General features: G+C 35.9%; 1 protein-coding gene across 9 annotated transcripts in view; it reads left to right on the forward strand.

Moving 5' to 3' along the window:
* Positions 1–22,124, forward strand: part of stard13a (StAR related lipid transfer domain containing 13a) — a 229,806-nt gene that overhangs the window by 131,387 nt on the left and 76,295 nt on the right. For 2 of the 9 annotated variants that reach the window (XM_073915023.1, XM_073915021.1), the window contains exon 3: positions 16,275–16,523. The exons of 5 other annotated variants lie outside the window; for them this stretch is intronic. In XM_073915023.1, coding sequence (XP_073771124.1) covers positions 16,280–16,523 — 244 coding nt within the window. In that variant the 5' untranslated portion in view covers positions 16,275–16,279. Of the gene's footprint in view, positions 1–10,568; positions 11,056–16,167; positions 16,199–16,274; positions 16,524–22,124 lie in introns of those variants that run through there. 2 more of the 9 variants (XM_073915022.1, XM_005172729.6) reach the window with 2 other exon arrangements.

Raw genomic sequence — 22,124 nt, forward strand, 5'->3', positions numbered from 1 at the left:
ATCAGCTGTGTAAAACTGATGAACTGAAGCTGTGTACAACTGAAAAAAAATATGCTGGATAATTTGGTGGTTCATTTTGCTGTGCCGACCTCTGATTAATAAAGGGAGTAAGCCGTAAGAAAATGAATGAATGAATAAATAATAGTATAGAAGTATTGCAGAGTTATTAGAATTTTAAAATTTAATTATAATAATAATTAATAAACTAAATAAATAATAAACTAATAATATAATAATTCTGATAAAATATAATTAAGGATAAAATTATTAAAATCAATTGAATATAAATTAATATTGCCTTATGATTTATAGTATTTATATAGTTTCTGTATTTTTATTCAAATATTTTCTCTTATTTTTTAAAAGATTTTTAGAAATTATTAACAAAAATAAATAAATAAAAATAAATATTATATTATAAAATATTGCTAAGTTATTAAAATTATAAGTTATAATTCTTAAAATAATAATTAATCAACTTAATAAATAAATAAACTAAAATAATAAAACTAAATATAATTAAGAACAAATTTTTTTAAATGCATTACATATAAATTAATATTGTCTGATAATTTATAGCGTTTACAGCTAGATTCTATATTTTTATTCAGATTTTTTTTTTGTTAATTTTCCATTTAGGAATAAATGAATGAATAAATAAATAAATAAATATTTATGTGTATATTAAGTATAATATAATATAGAAGTAATAGAAAAATATTTTTAAAAACATTTGAATAAAAATACAGAATATAAAGTGCTTTTCACTTTCAGATCGTTTTAAATCCTCAGAATATCAGGATGCCACTGATACCTCAAACTAGTTTTTTCTAAATTCTGGTTTTGTAAAACAGGCCAAATTTGTCCCTGATTTTCATCACCTCTCAGAAACTCGGATGAATCAGGCCCCAGATTAAAAGATTCCCCACTGGAGAAGAGAAGCAGTCACAAACCCACAAATAAGGTCAATGAAAACGGCACCATCTGGCAGACAGTTTTTTCCTAATCTAGATGTCGCTCATTTTAAAGCTGTGGTCAGGGAAATGCTTCCAGAGCAACAGGGGGTCTGCAGAAGTTCTAAAACAACAGGGTATAGTCAAATGTAGGATAATCGAGCATGTTCGGAATCAGGGCAAGACCTTTTTGAGGGGTTGTTTTGTCTTTACAATGTGTAAATTCAGAAGGAAATAGTGAATTTAGTGGAAATTGAAGGGGATTTCCTTCTAGATCTTGCTTAGACAGGAATGACTCTTGATGCGCAAGAAGCTCCTGTGCTGAAAGTCAGATCAGAGACTCTGTCCATCTGACCTTTCCACCCTGCATTCCTTCGTTGTCACTGAACCACCACAAGCCTGTAATTATTTACCCACACTGAACTCCACACACACTCACACACTCAAAGAATCACTTTTTCCATGGGTCAAATCCAGAGTGGGAATTTCATGGAAGGCTAAACATTTTATATACTTGATTTCAGTTGGTCCCAATCCAGGTCACATTGAAAGATGCTGGATTGAATTCTGTTCATCCATGACTGTATATTTTTGACAATTGATGATTGAGGGGTTTTTTTTGCCATTCAGTTTTGCTGGTCTGATTTGACCTCAAATGTCACTTGAAACACAGGTTCATTGTGGATACGTACCCCTGTCTACATTTCTGGAGAGCGCATATTATATAGCTGCATTTTGTCTTTAAAATGAATTATAAGATGGCAGTATGACGCTGCAGATGGCTTCTGTTCATTTTAGCGCTACCAGCTGACCGCTTACCTCCATACGGATGTTTTTTTCTGGTTACTAGTTTGCCCAGTAGCTTGTCACATACATCACCGGACTTAGGACGCTGAACGAAGTTGACAGAGACAACAGGGTTCAAGTCTGGCAAAGAATAGTTCCAGAAACCAGATAAAACAAAAGCAAAAAAATAAATAAATAAAATAAATACAAAAATAAACAACAGGCTGAAAACAGCTAGCTGGCCTGGTCGGCTGAAGTGTATATTGCGCCCTCTGGTGAGTTTACTTGAGAAGAGGACGCGTGAGAGGAATTTGTGAACATCAAAAAGTGGACACAGCGGCCTCTAGTGGATTTGCACAAACAAAAACTGCAAGCAGGCACACCCAAAGTTACATCTTTGACTGTCCCCAGAAATGTAGACCTGGGTACGTATCTGCAATGAGCCTGGGTTGGTCACTTTATACACTCTAACACACTTTGAGTGTGTTAGTGCCCAAATTTACAGATATTTTTCAAATAGGCACTTTAAAAAAGTTTATCTTAAAGCATTCTGTAAGTCTTGAACTAGAAGAATCACATTATTAAAATGTTTAATTTGAAGCTAAGAAATATGTTCATTAAAATTGGACCATAAGATAAAGGTACAAGACTGTGTCCTTAATGACTTATTGAGGGAAAGAGCTACAGTTCAAGCACTCATTTGGTTTATAGTCTGTTGAAATTGTTGATTTTGATTGTCTGAAGGTGTGCAATAAAATTGTTTAATGTTCAGGTAAGTGACTTTTGTAACCAGTAACTTGCGAGGAAAAATATGCAAGGAGGTAGCTAACATAGGTAGCTTATGAGCTATTAGATATGCCCGTGTCATACATACACACACAATAATCTCTCTCTCTCTCTCTCTCTCTCTCTCTCTCTCTCTCTCTCTCTCTCTCTCTCTCTCTCTCTCTCTCTCTCTCTCTCTTTCTGTATTCCAGGGCTATGCAATTAGTTTGTCATGGGGCCAGTTCATGAAAAGCATTTCAAATGAGGGGCCGGAGAGGTATGACTTGCAATATAAGTGATGACACAACAGGAATATAAGAGCTGCTTAAAAAATAAAACTGATTATATTTTAAATTGCTGTTTATTGGTGCTCAGTAACCAAAAAATACAGCACAAAATAATAATAAAAAACAAATGATAGTCCATTTCTCTCTTTGACTTTAAAAAAAATGAAAAGATGAAAAAGTTTTTGATTTAAACACGATTGATAATTTTACAATGAGAATAAATGACAGAACAAGGAATAAATAAATAAAAACTATTAACTAACTAGTATTTGTTCAATGTTAATTTAAGCTATATATTAGCCAAGAATTTTAAAGAACTGTTGTTATCATCTGCGTTCATACATACATAATCATGCACTGAATGTACTGAAAGCCATGTACAACTATCACCGCTATGGCATGAGATCATTTCTATTGTGTGAGCGTGGAGGTCCGCTTGCGAGCCGTGTGTGCAAAGCTTTAATATGAGCTCGTCTCAATGGGAAATAATGAACTTGCGTGCAGAAAAGACACTATGTGAACGGCCTGCTGCTGTAGTTAATCTTATGGATTGGCCTCTTTATAAGCTCGGAACTTTAAACTAGCACACAGTTGGCATAACTTTGTTTAGTTGCAGCAGTTTTGTTCCGTGCAACAGAAACGCAGCGTTCAGAAGCCTTTACGATAAATTAACTGTAATGAATTAGAGCGCAGTTAATAGTGAAATCGTCTAATCATTGCATCGCTATTAATAATATCAGTACATTGTACAAAAGGCTTTTTTTAATAGCCTGTTCTATTATTTGCCTGCCTGTGACTCATTTAAAGTAGGCAGATAACTGATTCTGTCATAACTGACAGAAAAATAACATAAATTTACCCATCCAGTCAATTATTGCACTGCAAAGAGCAGTTTTAACATGTCTGTAATTTGGCCAGGGAATTAGTGGGATTACCAACAGCTTGCCATGCATTAAAGGATTTTAGAATGCATTTAAAATCCTTTAATGCACTGCAATCAGTTGATTGTCCATTACAAATACAAACACACATTGAAAATCAAAATTACAGAACAATCAGCATCTTCCTTTTTTTTACATTTTCAAAATCACTGTGAGTTTCCCAGAACTGTTGTGGCTGGAAGAGAATCCGCTGCGTAAAACATATGCTGGAATAGTTGGCGGTTAATTCTTCTGTGGCGACCCCTGATAAATAAGAAACTAAGGCAAAAGAAAATGAATGATGTCACTGCGATTTGAAGTTATCCTAGCAGGACTGAAATATTCAGAATATATTCTGAAGCACAATATCTTATAACTACTCCAATATTATTGATGAGCCGTTGTGGCCATTTCACTCTGTCTCGCGCTGAACGATGTCGACCAATCGCAACAGACTGTGTCATCTGTCCAATCAGCGCAGATTAGCATCGAGTTAAGGAGGGGTTTGGGAACAAATTAATCACTAAACGAATCATAAGGGAGTCGCTGGGATAATTCCGTAAAAATAAATGCACATTATAAGACAATGAAAGTGTTTTTTGACCTTGCATGCATCAGCTTGTTGTTGGAAAACACAAAACCAAAATATGACCCTTTTTAATATATAATAGGGGCTCTTTAAAGGCGTATTTCATCAAGATTTACTAACCATTTACTTTTCCTCAAGAGATTCCAAACCTTTCCCTTTCTGCTGAACCCAAAGAAGATAATTGGAAAAATGTTATAAACCTGTAACCATTGACTTCCAAATCTCACGTTTCCAACATTTTTCAAAGTAACTTATTCTGTGTTTAACAGAAAAAATAAACTCAGATTTATTACAAGTGTAGAATGGGTAAATGATGACAGAATTTCAGTTTATATATATATATATATATATATATATATATATATATATATATATATATATATATATATATATATATATATATATCCTAATCCTGAATATTTTTTATGGATTTTCACCTTTAATGGATAAGACAATAGAGAGTATTGACAGGAAATTGTGGGGAGCAGAGAGAGGGGAAAGACCTCGAGGCGGGAATTAAACTCGTGTCACCATGTGTAAATTGACGCAAACCAGAATTTCAGTTTTGCATGAATTATAACCACCCAACCCCCCCCCCCCCCACTATTAAAATAGTTACTATTTTTGGGGGGGTATTTATCTAGTTTATTAAAATTTTATGCAGATGCACTGTGCTAGAAATCACTGCAATCATTCTAAAATAACAAATTATTCACAATTTATTCAAGCCATCAGGTGAAATAGATTTTATCTTGCAGAAAAGCAAAATATTACAATGTATTTTTTCCAAATATCATACAACCCTAGCATCAGGGTTATTATGTGATTCAAACATTAAATTCTATATTTGAAATAAAAAAGCAGTGGGGGAAAGCATTAGTCTTATCCAGATGAGAGTTTTGCTGTTCTCAAGTCCCGGGTTGCCATCGATTCAGTGAACGTCTGTCTGTCCTGATTCTATCCCATTACACGCCCGCGCTCAATGGCATGTTTGCTTACAGAAACAGGTCTGCTGTTATGATTGGCTGCCCTCTGTAAGGCATTCGGGGATTGATTTGTCCTGATTTATTTTAGTGGGACGTGCGAAAGACATATTTTTAGACCGTTTTGCGATATGTTCATGCAATGTTTTTAAGAAAGTAGTACAGGATGCCAGAGGCCAGTGACTCCCTCTGCCGCCCAATGGCCTCTGATATGAATATTCATCAGGGTCTCCTGAGGGGCCCCGGTGACTCAGTATGAATTCACTCTTTCACACAGATGAGCAGTTAGCTGTGTGATAACCACGCTAACATGGAGTGACGTTTGGGGCCCAGCACAGGTTACACATTTATACAGATTTGCTGTTGAATTTTTTTGCAGGCCATGAGGTGCCGGATTTATCTCATTGTTATAAATATTGAACATGTTGTTTCTTTCATTTTTTTATTTGTTTAATAATTATATTTAATTTCAGTTTAACATTAGAAATTATTTACATTTTCCAGCAAATTCTAAAATGAAAAATCAACAGAATAACAAAATATTTACTAAATTTTGTAAATGTAGATGACTTTACATTTTTGAATGTATCTGTTAACTGAATGATACAGTGACTTACCGATAAGCTTAACGTTTTTTACTAAATTAATCTCTTCTTTATAAATTAATCTCTTGAACAATTGATTCAGGGAAAAATTTAAAGACTTATGTTGTTTCATTAGGAATCTGTGTTTACAAAGAATCATTTGAACAAATGATTCAAAGACTTACTTAAACACTTCAGTTGTTTCATTGCTGGATGAATCTGCATTCTTTAGTGAATCTCTTCAACAATGGATTTAGAGACTCATTTAAAGACTTCTGTTGTTTCATTACTGAATGAATCAGGTTTTATAATGAATCTCTTGAACAAATGATTCAGAGATTTACTCAAAGACTTCAGTTGTTTATTTACTGGATTAATTCATGTTTATAACTAATCTCTTCAACAATTGATTCAGAGACTCATTTAAAGACTTCAGTTGTTTCTGTACAGGATGAATCCGTGTTTATAACGAATCTCTTAAATAAATGATCTAGATACTCATTTAAAGACTTACTGGGTTAATTTATAATTATAATCAATCTCTTGAACAAATGATTCAGAGAATCACTCAGACTTCAGTTGTTTCATTACTGGACGAATCAGGTTTTATAATGAATCTCTTATACAAACGATTCAGAGACTCAATTAGACTTCAGTTGTCTCATTACTGGATGATTCTGTGTTTATAATGAATCTCTTGAACAAATAATTCAGAGCCTCACTCAGACTTCAGTTATTTCCTTACTGGATGATTCTGTGTGTATAATGAATCTTTTGAACAAGTGATTCAGAGACTCACTCAGACTTCAGTTGTTTCATTACTGGATGATTCTGTTTATAATGAATCTCCTGAACAAATGATTCAGAGACTTACTCACACTTCAGTTGTTTCATTACTTTAGTTAATTCAGTGATTCAATTCAATTCAGGTTTATTTGTATAGCGCTTTTACAATGTAGATTGTGTTAAAGCAGCTTCACATAAATGGTCATAGTAACTGGATTAGGGTGGTTCAGTTTTTAGTGTTTAAGTTCAATTCAGTTTAGCTCAGTTCAGTGTGGTTTGAAATCACTACTGAGAGTCCAAACACTGAAGAGCAAATTCATCCATGCGTAGCTCTACAGATCCTGGACCATGCAAGCCAGTGGCGACAGCGAATAGGGAAAAAAAAACTTCACCAATAGGAGAGTGAAGAAAAAAAAAACCTTCGATCAGAAAAAAAGACTCAATCAGAGTTCAGTTGTCTCATTACTGGATGATTCTGTGTTTTTAATGAATCTCTTGAACAAATGATTCAGAGACTCACTCACACTTCAGTTGTCTCATTACTGGATGATTCTGTGTTTATAATGAATCTCTTGAACAAATGATTCAGAAACTCACTCACACTTCAGTTGTCTCATTACTGGATGATTCTGTGTTTATAATGAATCTCTTGAACAAATGATTCAGAAACTCACTCACACTTCAGTTGTCTCATTACTGGATGATTCTGTGTTTATAATGAATTTCTTGAACAAACGATTGAGAGTCTCAATAAGACGTCAGTTGTTTCATCACTGGATAAATTCATATTTATAATGAGTCTCTTGAACAAATGATTCAGAGCCTCACTAAGACTTTAGTTGTTTCATTACTAGATGGTTCTATGTTCATAATGAATCTTTTAAACAAATGATTCAGAGACTCACTGAGACTTTAGTTGTTTCATTACTGGATGATTCTGTGTTTATAATGAATCTCTTGAACAAATGATTCAGAGACTCACTCACACTTCAGTTGTTTCATTACTGGTTGATTCTGTGTTTATAATGAATCTCTTGAGTTTCTGGATTACTGTATTATTTATATATACTCTTTCACTGCATTTGGAAGACGGTTTCAAATTTTTGGAGCACAGTTAGTGAATAAAAGAGATGCCGCCCAAGCACTTTTTCTCAGAAATGTATTAATGATTTAATGATTAATCACGCAAGTCTACATATTGAGGCCTTAATGAATGTCCCTGTCCTTCTGAAGTGTGTGAAACATAAATCAGCTCACAAGGGATGTATATAGAAATGTTAACAGTTCTTGAAATGCTAGACCCTTTCAGCGCCAGACTGGCTCCTGCGCCGCCGTCTTGCATATATAGGGTTACTTCAGCGTTTTATTTTGAGGTTTCAGTTGCGGTAACAAACTTTTCCCCTCAGATTATGTGTTGAGAACGTTCCAGGCTCTGTTACAGCGGTGCATCCGGTGTAACTGCAACTCACTCAGGATGAAAGTGTTGATTGGACTGAGTGTTTACCTCTATGTTCCTGTCTTTCCCTTTCTCTCCACACCTCACGCCGGTCATGTCACCGCTGTAACCTACTGACATAAATCTCCAACGCAAAACTGAAACACCCCCATCTGAGAGCTGAGCCAGTGTAACGCCTGACACCCACAGACACTGGAATGTGTGTGTGAACACTAAAGAAAGACAGGGCTTATGAATTGACTTCAAGTGTAACTGGATAGTTGACATAAGTTTGTATAAGTAATGTCCAGCAGGGGTGACCTGCTGTAATTCAAAAATAATATTATATTGAATAATATTTTTCCAGCCTCAGCAACCATAAGTGGCCTCTAATCCTAAATAATAAACATTTGCATGTAACATTTCTCACATTAATAGAGCAAAACTATAATCTGGGGTCAGTTTTTTGCCCATAGAAGTATATTTTTATGTTCATTTTTTTATTTATTAAATAATCACCACTGCAAACATATTATTACATTATTTATATACATTATTTACCATGAACACAGGTAGTGATAATGATCAAATACGTGTTTTATTGCAGAAACATCTGAATATCAGTATGTTTTTTTAAAGAAATATAAACTTTTATTTAACATGCATCAAATGTGAATGCTGTCCTTTTAAACTTTATTTATCAGAGAGTCCTGACACAAAAATGCATCTTGGTTTTCACAAAAACATTGAGCAGCACAGCTGGTTTCAATGTATTTAATAATAAAACGTTAATAAAAAACTGAGCACCAGTTTTTTCTTGAGCACCACATCAGCATGTTAGAAAAATTTCTGAAGGATTATGAGACTGATGTTTGATTAATTAGTCACAAGATAAAGTTACATAACAGTTAATACAATTTTATATGTCAATGGGCCCTATCATACACCCGGCGCAATAATGAATGAATAATGTATGGTGCGATTTGTTGCTATTTTCAGACCAGCGCAACTGTAATTTTCATGTTTTGCGCAACGTTGTTTAAATAGCAAACCCATTTGCGCACGGGTGTTCTGGTCTAAAAAGGAGGTGTGTTAAGGCGCATTGTTGGCATGTTGCTATTTGAGGATCTGAAATAGACCGCCCCATTGACCAACTAAAAGCTGGTATAACCGTAGTAATATAAGTAGTTCTATTAAAAGCTTTTGAGAGCTATAGTGGCAGTGTGCCGGTTTTCTTTTGATCTTTTGCTACAATGTTTATCTTTGTTCAAGCACCTGCCTTCGAAATTTTTAAAATGTGCGCACATTTGTGTTTTTTATTTGCTCTGGGTTAACCATGGCATGCTTTTGAGGTTTTCACCACAGTGTCGGCAGACATCTTTCTGCCAATTATTGAAAAATTTCGGTGAAATTTGGATGAGAAACACAGGAGAAACCATTTTTTCAGCATAAAAGTATTTTTATTACAGTCAATATTTTTTGTTAAAAAAAATCTGTGAAAGTATGTAAATAAAATCTTTTGTTGTTGTGATTACCATCTTCTAGGCTAAAAGATGAAACCATTTTGAAAGATGTAAAAAAACACACTGACTGCTAGCCAGTTTTGAGGAAAACACGAAACAGCAGGGTTTTTTGTAGCAGGGTGTTACAATTAAGCCACACACTGTTGAACACCAATTAAACTAACAAAGTAATTTTTTGAATTTTCAGTGTGATGTTGGGAGCTTTTTTGATAGAAAATATTGTTTTAATAGCAAAAAAATATGGAATAATGCACATAAATGCATTGTATAACAATGGATAAATTGATAATAATGCAAATAGATCCAAATGTGTTTATCCAATAAACAAACAAACAAACAAACAAACAAATAAATACATAAATAAACACACTGTGCTATGTAGAATAAAAAAGAAATGAGCAAATTACTGAGCAAATATAGCTACTTTTTGAAGTAAACTGAATATAAATTGTGTGAAATTGGCCTTTATAAGCATGTTACAACTAACCCTCTGTCTGTTACAGGGGTAAATAGTAACAATTTTACTCCTGGCATTTTTGGCAATACCTCACAGAAACCACAGGTCCAGCAATCATAATTCCAGTGCTCATGTAGGAGAGGCTTGTGTGTTATTGGTAAAAAAAAAATGGTTTGCCATTATTTTGTTCATTATTTGACCAAAATGAAAAATGTGTTACTTTGAGCCCCGCTCTCCCCTAGGTCCCATTTTTTTATTACAGTCATATTAAATAAATATAAAAAAGCGGTCAAAGCAAAATCTCATATAGTCCCATTATTGATCTGCTTATTTTTTTATCCATATATTTGATTTATATTTTATTATTATTATAAGTTTTTTGGTAATATTAATTTAAAAGAGCATCTGCATTGAAAGAAAAGATCCAGTGTCAGTACTGTATGTTCCCATCAAGTTGAAGCACACACACACACACGCACACACACACACACACACACACAGAGAGAGAGAGAGAGAGAGAGAGAGAGAGTCGTGCGCCTCTGCATTGCATTGGTGCTGGAAACTTCACACAGCTGTTCTCGCTGTCACGTCGCGCTGATTAGAGACGCGGGAAAACCTCAGAGAGCATGAGGCTCACCCTGGTGGATTCTGCGTCTGAATCTCCCTCGTCCCGGAGCGAAATATAAACACGCTTCTCAGTTCGTTCTCCTGCTGCAAGGTGACGCAGCGCCGCAGACCCGGCGGAGTGACGAAAACTGCGGCACCGGAGCGCGTCCCAGCAGCAGCCACCCGGCCGAGTAGAGCGGCGGATCACGGAGAGCGGGCGGTCAGAGGCGCGGCGCTGATATGTGTCACCGTTCACAATGACGACCAGGCGCAAGTCCAGCAAACTGCAGCTCCGGCGGTCCATCAGTGAGCAGCTGCGCGACTCCACGTCGAAAGCTTGGGATTTACTATGGAGAAACATACGGGAGAAGCGGCTGGCAGGTCAGTGACAGGACCCCAATCAACTTTTCCAAATAAACAACAGCGCATCATCATGCATTAATGATGGACCTTCTGTCACATGAGTCTGGAGAAGGTCAAGTTATTAGGTCATGGTCATTGTGTTGCTTTTTGACTGGGGAGAATGATCTAAGCCTGCATGTGATGAATGCGTTTGGTGCCTATAAATAATCAAAATCAACATTGACATTGCGCTCCGGCGGTCTGTTGTGCGCGCGTGAAGCCGCAGTTTTGCTGTAATGTCATTAGCTGATGTCTGTTGCCTTTCAACTCGATAAAATGCACTGTATTCCTGTAAAAAATGAAATGGACACTACTAGCATGTCACTAATTTTAAATAACCAACTCAAAAGTGGTACACTGGAAGGTTTTTCTGTGTATGGAGGTGGTGTTCTTTGCTGTTGTTGAGCTTGTTAGTAATGTTATTGAGTTGTTATTGTCAGATCAATATGCTTGTAGCTCCTTTAAAATATCTCTCGTTTTGTAGACTGAAGAGCGGTTTATCTGTTCAAGAAAGTGTAGGATGTTTAAGTCGAGAAGCTTGTTCAGCTTAGTTAATTTACTCACTATTTACTCACTTTGAAATGTTTCCTAACCTCTGTTGAACACAAAAAGGAGATTTAAAAAAGGATGTATATATATATATATATATATATATATATATATATATATATATATATATATATAAAACCATTGATTTTCATAGTCGGTGTCCATATGGGGTTTTAAAAATTTAAGAAACTAAATTTTAAGCCATTTAAATTCCTAAATCATGGAAGTATTGTCTTGGAGGCAGTGTGCGAAGTACAGAGGTGTTTGGGGGGCTCTAATTATCGCTTGGTCCCCCTAAAGAACATCGAAATGAGGTAGGTGGGTGGGTGGTGGGGCTATAAGGGGGTTGGGTCTGCCCTTTAAAAGTTGAGAAATAGTTTTCTCTGATCTGTATCTTAAATAATATTACTAATTAAAGTAAGAGATAAATAAAATTAAATTACTAGTTAAAGTATTATAAATATGCATATGACCACTCCTATAATGGTTCATACCATTGTGAATGCATGTTTGCGCCACAAATATTAATTTAGCTGGCAAAGACAGCATTCACAGAAAATGTTTCTTGTAAAATAGGGGTTTGTACTATAGTTGTCTATAAAACTAGATGCATCACTTGTATTTTATTATACACTTGCTCACAAATGGAAGATTGCAGAAATGCAAACCTGTCATTGTTTATTTAATATCAAAAATGTCATTGAGGACCACTCAATATCCATTAAAGTTTAATAAATAAATTTGATGTAATTGAATGAAATATATAACTTTGGTTGACTAAGGCATATTACCAAACATAACTGAAAAACTTGACTACCAAACCCCCGATTGTCAATGTATAATTTGCACCCTGCTTGTAGGTTTTAAATCACCTTAAACAGGTCTTAATTTTCAATCATTCAATCACCAACAATACAGCTCAATAAAACCTTTAACAAAAGTAAAATATATTAACTCAATTGTTTTAAGTCTATGTTTGCAACCAGAGGTTGCTTGTTTTGACATATTATTTAAAATGTGCCAAGAAATAACAAAAATAGATTTCTTAGGGACTGTTAAAAATCTTTTCCACTGGCCAAGCATTCCCCCCCCCCCCCCCCCCATTTGTTTAGTTTTTAACTCTGTATAAGTCTGAAATTTCATTCCTAATGGTTTTGAAAACGTTTTAAAAATTCTTTAATTTGACATGGTGAAACCTGCAGAAATGCTGAGTAATAAAAACAAACACTAAGTCAGTGGTGACAGGTTTTCATAATTTTCAGTGTTGGGTGAACTATGCCTTTTAGGATTTTGAACAGAGCCTACTAAGTTGTTTACAATTTACCCAAAAATAAAACATAACTTTTCCTCTTTAGTATAGAACATTCCAGAAGATTTTTAGTGGAAACAGTGGTTCTTGCTGATCCATTAAAATGAATCTTTGTGGCTCCTGAAGGTAGATATAGGTCTTCTGAAGTGAAACAATTTGCAAACATTATAGCATTAATAACTACTGCCTTAACAAGGACATTTATGACTAACATTTATGTCTAGAGTACTTTCATGTAATGCATATTAAGGATGCTTTTTAATTGCATTTAAACTTGGTTTTGTGAATAATTTAATATTTTAAAGATGTCAAATGTTTGGAAGCTTCCGTTGGTTTTCCACCATGGGGAGTAAAGTAATTCTATTAAAATAGAGCCCATATTACATGAATGGCAGGCCTCTGCTTATTCCTCTGTGGCTTTAAGTGAGGAAATGACAGGAAAAGTTCATTTAAAAGCAATCTGGACTCACTGTGATATAGACACTCCTCTTTCTCCTTCAACCCACTAACCTCATTTTTCTCTAAAACCCAAGGATTTGATTCTGCTTTAGCATTCAAGACCTTGTATACCTTCTGGTTAAACATTGCATACAACAATGTATACATTAAAATCACTGTGTTTGGCAGCTTTGTTGTGGGTTTTGAGCCTGTGGACTCTTGTTACTGATAAAACATGAGGGATTACAGTAAGCAGTGTCCCCCCCCGATATAGACCATGAACAACTCACCTCCGGGTGACCCGTGCTGAATTTAGCTCATAAGTGAATGCCCGTAATGAAATGGGCTGCATGGTTTTCATGGCTCAAGTTCATGTTTAGGTAGTTTTGGCAGGGCCCTTATGTGGGTGTCTTGACTGGACTGAGTTCTGCAGCAATTATGTAGCCCAAAAGGAAGTCCTTAGTTGAACTGAATGAATTATGAATGGCTTTTCAGAAACTTTTTGCACTTCATGACCACCAGGTGGCAACCATTGTCAGGTTCTCACTCAGAGATGCTTTGACAGCATCTCTCCAGGCTTGTCAGTGCACGTTTCAAGGATTCAACATGGAGAAAATCTGCTTTAATGTTTACAATATGTAGCTGATTCCAATTTTGCATGTCTTAACTGTTGACCTCAAATATAAAAAAAATCTGCTGTTTTAGGAGGTTTTCCTTTTTTCTCTTAGAATTTGTGTTTTCGATATCTCATGCAGTACAGGTGAAGCACTGGGCCAGGTCTGGAACTGCTGACTTCTCCAAACTTCATGTAATACTTTGTATTCTCAGTGTGGAGTTTATGAAAACAAGGCCTTTTCTTTTTCAACCTTAAAGCAAGCCGATAACACTTTAATATCAATATTCATATATGCTTAAATTCATCAAACTAATGAAGAAAATGGAACATGTTTTGAATCAAACACTTAAAATGGTCACTGCTTCGAGTCCCGGCTAGGTCAGTTGGCTTTTCTGTGAGGAGTTTGCATGTATGGGTGTTTATGGGTTTTTCCCAGTACTGGGTTGCAGCTAAAAATGTATCCGCTGCGTAAAACATGCTTGAATAGTTGGCGGCTTATTCCACTGTGGTGACCCCTGATAAATAAGCGAATAAGCTAATAAGATAAATAAGCTAATAAGATAAATAAGCGAATGAGTAAGATTGGGGAACATTTGACATTTTTGGTTTCAGAATCACCAAGTTCTGTTAGTTCAATCAACTCTGAGGGCCTACTATGCACCCGGTGCAAAGATTTCTCAACATAATACTTTAATTAATTTCTAATAACTGATTTATTTTATCTTTGCCATGATGACAGTAAATAATATTTGACTAGATACTTTTCAGGACATTTCTATACAGCTTGAAGTGACATTTAAAGGCTTAACGAGGTTAATTAGGTAAGGTTAAGTAGACAGGTTATGGTATTGGGAAGTTGTTGTATTATGATGGTTTGTTCTGTAGTCTATCGAAAAAATATATAGTTTAAAGGGGCTAATAATTTTGTCCTTAAAATGCTGTTTAAAACTGCTTTTTTTCTAGCCGAAATAAAACAAATAAGACTTTCTCCAGAAGAAAAAATATTATCAGACATTCCGTGAAAATTGCTCTGTTATACATAATTTGGGAAATATGTAAAAATATATAAATAAACAGGGGGCTAATAATTCTAACTTCAACTGTATATACAGTTAAAGTCAGAATTTTTAGCCCCCCTTTGAGTTTTTAGTTTTAATTTTAATATTTCCCAAATGATGTTAACAGAGCAAAGAAATGTTCACAGAATGTCTGATAATATTTTTTTTTTTGGAGAAAGTCTTATTTGTTTTATTTCGGCTAGAATAAAATCCGTTATTAATTTTTTAAACACCATTATAAGGACAAAATTATTAGCGCCTTTAAGCTATATATTTTTTCGATAGTCTACAGAACAAACCATCATTATAAAATAACTTGCCTAATTATCCTAACCTGCCTAGCTACCCTTAGTAACCTAGTTACTCCTTTAAATGTCATTTTAAGCTGTATAGACGTGTCTTGAAAAATATCTAGTAAAATATTTTGTACTGTCATCATGGCAAAGTAAAATAAATCAGTTATGATAGATGAGTTATTAAAACTATTATGTTTAGAAATGTGTTGAAATTTTTTTTTCTCTTCATTAAACAGAAATTGGGGGAAAAAATAAATAGGGGCCTAACAATTAATAATTAATAATTCTAACTTCATTATAATAATACTAATTATAATTCTGACTTCAACTGTGTATATATATATATATATATATATATATATATATATATATATATATTGAAGGAACAATTGAAACATTTCTAATAAGTGGTTGTATTAGCTGCGGATCCTGTCGATTTCATTTAAAAATATTTACTAGATGTCAGATATTCTGTATAAAGATGCACTCAGACCTCTGAGGATATTGCAATGCTTTCTGGATGCCGTTATTTCTCCTTATCTAATCACTGCAGTTCACTTTTACTCTTTCGTTTTGACTAAGATTTCTTGCACAAGGTATGTTGTTTTCCCCCCCAAGGTGCGCTATTCATTTTCTTTTCTTTGGCTGAAACATCCACGCATGCACACAGACCCAGACTATGCTTGAAAAACACCCTCTAAACTCACTCTGAAGCAGGATTTTGGCTGATTTTCAGTTGGCTGGCAGGTTCGTTCTACCCTCCCAATCCTATTGGCTCCTCTTGCGGTCACATGACCATTAAGTGGGTGGTGCAGATGAAAGTGTGCACTCAGATCAGAACTAACTTCATGCCTAGGTGCGCTTGGCTCTTTATGCTTGTCAGTGTTAAGTAGGTATATGATAAAATAGGTACACTTTTTGGTGTATTTCAGTGTGAATGTGTGACCAAATGATGCATTTGAGGAAAGCGGTTTTGAGCGTCTCTGTACCTGCGGACATTGGAGAGATGAAGGAAGTGTTGGCTGATCTCTCAGATGAGTCTGTTGACAGCAAGTGCTTGGGAAGCATGACTCCAGAGACTCAAGATATATACCTCAGACTGGACAGCCACCACAGGCGGTCTGGGCTACGCCTGGCCCGAATTATTGCAAGACAGCAGCTGCTGAAGAAGATATCCCAAGGTATGCGAGGCATTCTGGGTAGCAGTTTAGACTAGTCTTTCTTTGTATTTAGGTTATTTTTCATCTACATTTTAAAATCGTCGTTTTAAAAGACAAAAATGTGTGTTGTTTTATTACCGTTAATAGTTTTGGGACAACTTTAATGGTTTTGATTCACTTCAAATGTTGACACCTTGTAAAATTCCTTGGAAAAAGTAAAATAATTCTTGATTTGGAGCGTATTGGAGAAGATAATGAGAAACATTTCCTTCAGAAACATTAACTTTCTCATTAAATCTCATTAACTTTGAGATCTTGTGATGTTGAGTTTTCTGAAAGTCTTGTAAGATTATTTGCATCTTTGTTTGCAGAAACTCTGTTTATTGGAGATATAATTGTGATTAGGCAAGTGCTTAAGCATTATTAATTCGCCTTTAAAATGTCAGTGACACCTTGAAATCAAACGGATGGATTATTCTGCGCTACAGAGACTTTTGATTCATGTTTACGTGAATTTGAAGCACTTTGCTCTCAGCTTTTGACGTTCTTATCAGATCTTCTGTTTTCAACGGCAATACAAGCTACAAGACAAAGTTTGCTTGTGTTTTCGAGATGTAAAGAGTCTTTGTGTTTCTAGCATTAGAGAACAGCCCGGCCAAATCCTAAGCACTATCCACAAATCCACAGAATTATTAATGAATAACCCCATTTATACTTTAAGCGTGTGATGGCACGGCACATGACGAGTGTTTGTACTTGTTTTCTAAAGGTTAACGCCACTGTATTGCGTACTTGGAGGTCTGACTGGACAGTTTGTTTTGGTTTGCTTGCACATTAGCAAGATGAGAAGCATATATAAACGTGCAAATGTGAATCATTAGATATGTTTATAATAGTATTACTACTGGTGTTTAGCTTTGCTTTGACAGTGAAATGCTTTGGTGGTTAGTAGAATTGCGCTGTGGCAGCTTTAGTTTTGGTTGGAATCTGCTCACACACACACACACACTTTCTCTCTCGCACGGCAGCAGGAATGTTTGGATTGCATGCCAGTGAATCTGTCATTCGGCTTGCAGAGGTCTCGGTGGCTGGAAATCGCTTGTCTGACTTGTCCAGTCACGACTGTGGCATGTGAATGCATATCATGCTGCAGGATATATTCACCTCCATCTGTGCAGCTGTAGAATAATAACGATTTAACATTTTTCACATTTACACTACGATATTGGAGAAAAAATTGACATTTTGATATTTATATATTTTTTTTACATTTTTATATTGTGATATGAATATAATTTCACAAAGTAACTTTAATAACTCTATTTGGATAGAGTTCACCAATTACTTTGATTGGAAGTTTGACTTTGACTAGGATATCATATGTGCATAAAATATACAAAATGACCCAAAATACATCAAATCAACAAACTAAAGCACGGATAAAAACAATTGAACAATGATAAAAAAATATGAAATAACTATCGCTTTATGGTTTTTGGTGGAGTTTGACATCATTGAGGTACAGAAATTCAGTGCTGCATTTGACACGGCTGGAAAACTGGGTTGTAATGTAATGTAATGTGTGTTTATATAGCACATTTATTGTGTATGGCTATACACCCAATACGCTTCACAATCATGAGGAGAGTCTCTTCACACCACCAGTGTGCAGCATCCACTTGGATGATGCGACGGCTGCCACAGGACAACGGCGCCAGTGCGTTCACCACACACCAGCTATTGGTGAGAGACAGTGATAGAGCCAATTGGGTGGATGGGGACGATTGGGAGGCCATGATCGTAAGGGCCGGTAAACTTTGGCCAGGACACCGGGGTTACACCCCTGCTCTTTCACGAGAAGTGCCATGGGATTTTTAATGACCACAGAAAGTCAGGACCTCGGTTTAGCATCTCATCCAAAAGATGGCACCCACTGACAGTGTAATGTCCCCTTTACTTTTAACATGGCATTAGGACTCACACAGACCACAGGTTGAGCGCCCTTTGCTGGCCTCTCTACACCATTTCCAACCGCAACCTAGTTTTTTCCCATGTGGTCTCCCATCCAGGTACTGACCAGGCTCAGCCCTGCTTAGCTTCAGTGAGTAACCGGTCTTGGGCTGCAGGGTGATATGGCTGCAGGGTGATATGGCTGTTGAGTTGTCTGGGACAGTCCTCAATTGGTTCAGATCTTACCTTGAAAGAAGAGGTTACTATGTCAGTATAGGTGACCATAGGTCGAGGTGGACACCCATGACATGTGGAGTCCCACAAGGCTCATTTCTGGCACCTCTCCTGTTCAACCTTTACATGCTCCCACTGAGCCAAATAATGAGAAAGAACCAAATTTTCTACCACAGCTATGCTGATGACACTCAGATCTACTTAGCCTTACTGCCTAATGACTACAGCCCCATTGACACCCTCTGCCAATGCATTGAGGATATTAAAAGTTGGATGTGCCAAAACCTTTTTCAGTTAAACAAAGAGAAAACTGAAGTCACTGTTTGGAAACAGAGATGAGGTTCTCAAGGTGAATGCGTACCTTGGCACTAAAAGTCAAGCAACAAAAAAATAGGGTCAATAATCTTGGTGTATCTCTGGAGTCAGATCTGTGTTTTGAGTTTCTAAATCAGCATACTATCATCTCAAAAACGTTGCACGAATTAGATGCTTTGTTTTCAGTGAAGACGAGTTCATGCTTTTATCAGCAGCAGGGTGGATGACTGGGTGGACGACTGTAATGGACTCCTCACTGGCCTTCCGGAAAAGACAGTTGCAGCTCATCCAGAATGCTGCGGCCAGGATTTTGACCAGACCCAGAAAATCAGAGCACATCACACCTGTCCTCAGGTCTTTACACTGGCTCCCAGTTACATTCAGGATAGATTTTAAACTATTACTACTTGTATATAAATCACTAAATGGCCTAGGACCTCAATACATTACAGATATGTTCACTGAATACAAACTTAACAGATCACTCAGACCTTTAGGATCAGATAAATTGAAAATTCCAAGAGTTCAGTCAAAGCAGGGTGAATCCGCCTTTAGCTACTGTATACACCCCCACTGCTGGAATCAGCTTCCAGAAATGATCAGATGTGCTCCAACACGGGGCGCATTCAAATTAAGGCTGAAAACACATCTGTTAAGCTGTGCCTTTACTGAATGAGCACTGTGCTACGTCCCATAGATTGCACTATTGTGTCTTTATTTTTTCTTTCATTCTTTTATAACCCGTTTAACACATTTTAATCTGCTTCTATCTGTTTTTAATTACTTTTATTCTTTGTTTTTATTTTCTGATACTTGTCTCTTTCAGTCTGGTTTATGTAAAGCACTTTGAATTGCCACTGTGTATGAAGTGTGCTATATAAATTAACTTGCCTTACCTTGACTATCAAATGTTAAATAACAGCACATGTTAGTTGGTTAGTTAGTTAGTCAGTCAGTTAGTTAGTCTTTATTCATTTCCCGAAGGCAATTTGGTTGCAGCATACAAGCATGTTAAACAGATTACAGAAAAAACACATTGTACAATACAAATCTACCCTAAATTTAAACACTTTACAGCTGAGGGAATTAATAAAATTTAGTTTTACTAATAGGAGTTCTGTATCGAATACCAGAAGGGAGAAGATAAAACTTGTGGTGCATAGGATGGGATTCATCTGACAGAATACTCTGAGCTTTACTCAAACTTGCCTATGGTATACAGTAAGGGAGCCATAGTCATCTGTTTACTCCGTTATTTTTCTCCTAGGTTCAGAATTTCCAGAAACAGTTCTTATTTTTTACAGCTAGGGAATTGAAATACTAATGTATAAATTATCAAAATAAAATTATTTCACACTATTAAATTGGGGTTAAACTTTGCAATCAAGTCATGTGCTCTGAGCGGTTGTTCCTCAGTCATTATAATCCCAACTTGATGTTGAAGATCCTGCGATGTGACTATTGCAAATTCGCACATTGCGATATTGATCCTGAAATGATATTTTGTGTAGCCCTAATTCACTCTCTTAGGATGCTTTGACCCCCACTGCTCTGACACAGCTGGGACTTTTATTTTTATTTTTTAAAAGGTGAGACAATGCAGACGTTTCAGCTGTTAAGAGGTAGTTTCTCTCTTTGCCTGTGTCTCAAATCATTATTTGACCTTCTTTTGCCTGACTGCAGACTAAGTGTTAGCAGCTGTACCGCGAATCAGCTCCAAGAATACCCCATTCCATCAAAAACTGGGCCCGGTGCCTGTCATGCACAGCATTTTGATAAAGCAGGTCTGCCACTGCAAGAGCTTTGAGCTAAATGTGGAGTGAACGCTTAAGGCCAAAGTACGAGTAACTTAGTTTGAGTTTACTTGAATATGGGTCTTTTGTATTTATTTGCACTTAATGTGCCATAAATGTCTCTGTGGAGGGGGTTTTATTCAGAGAGAGGTTAAAATATTTTGAATTCCTACTCATGAGTTTTGTCTATGGTTTGCTAGCTCTCCATATTTACAACTCTTTATTTAGATCAAGTTCTCATTATGATTTGATACACATATTCAAATTTAAAGGGATTGTTGACCTAAAAATAAAGATTTACTCACGCTCTAGTGGTTACAAAACTTTGAGTCTTGTTTTTCCAGTTAAACACAAAAGCAAATACAGTATGTTGAAATCTGAAAACCTGTAACCATTGTCTTCCATAAAAATAATAATTCCTTACATTTATATAGCGCTTTTCTAGACACTCAAATCGCTTTACATTTTTTTGGGGGGGAATCTCCTCATCCACCCCCAGTGTGCAGAATCAACCTGGATGACACGACGACAGCCACATTGCACCATACCGTACAACACACAGTAATGAAGCCAGTTATTATATGAGGATGGTTAGGAAGCCATGATGGACAGAGGCCAGTGGTTAAACCCCTACTTTTTTTCAAAGGACATCCTGGGATTTTTAACAACCACAGAGAGTCATCCGAAAGACAGCACTCATTGAGCAGTATAGAGTCCCCATCATTTTACTGGGGGACCCCCAAAGACCGCAGGTTGAGTGCTCACTGCTTGCCACACTAACACCACGTCCGGCAGCAACCTAGTGTTCCCATGCGGTCTCCCATCCAGGTACTGTGCTGGTGTGGTAAGAAATTGAGTCCACCCTGCAATCAAGTCCGCTTAGGAGAACCCCAATGGGTCGTCTGTGTTTAATGCCTGATTGAAAGTTCTTTTTATAGTCTAATTTCAGTCTTGAGATTTTAACAAGACTAATCATATTAGTAACATTATTATGGGTAACTACAAGTAAAAGACACGCATAGTTAAAATTATTGAAATGTTTATAAACATTTAATGGTATTTTTAATGTTTTATGCATTTATATGTAACATTATATATTTACATAGGAAGTGGTAGCACATCATACGTTGTTTATCTAAAATAAAAGCCTACTAAAGCTTAAAAAAATAAATAAAAAATAAAAATTATATATATATTCTTTCAGATTTGATTCACAAGCTCTTGATTAATTATGATTAGATTCTGTTTCACAGTTACTCTCAATATGTTTTGAACCTAATTCACAAGCTTTGTATTTGATTTCAATTTAATTTCTTTTTTAAAAAATGTC

This window comes from Danio rerio, chromosome 10 (assembly GCF_049306965.1).
Source record: "Danio rerio strain Tuebingen ecotype United States chromosome 10, GRCz12tu, whole genome shotgun sequence".
NCBI classification, from domain to species: domain Eukaryota; kingdom Metazoa; phylum Chordata; class Actinopteri; order Cypriniformes; family Danionidae; genus Danio; species Danio rerio.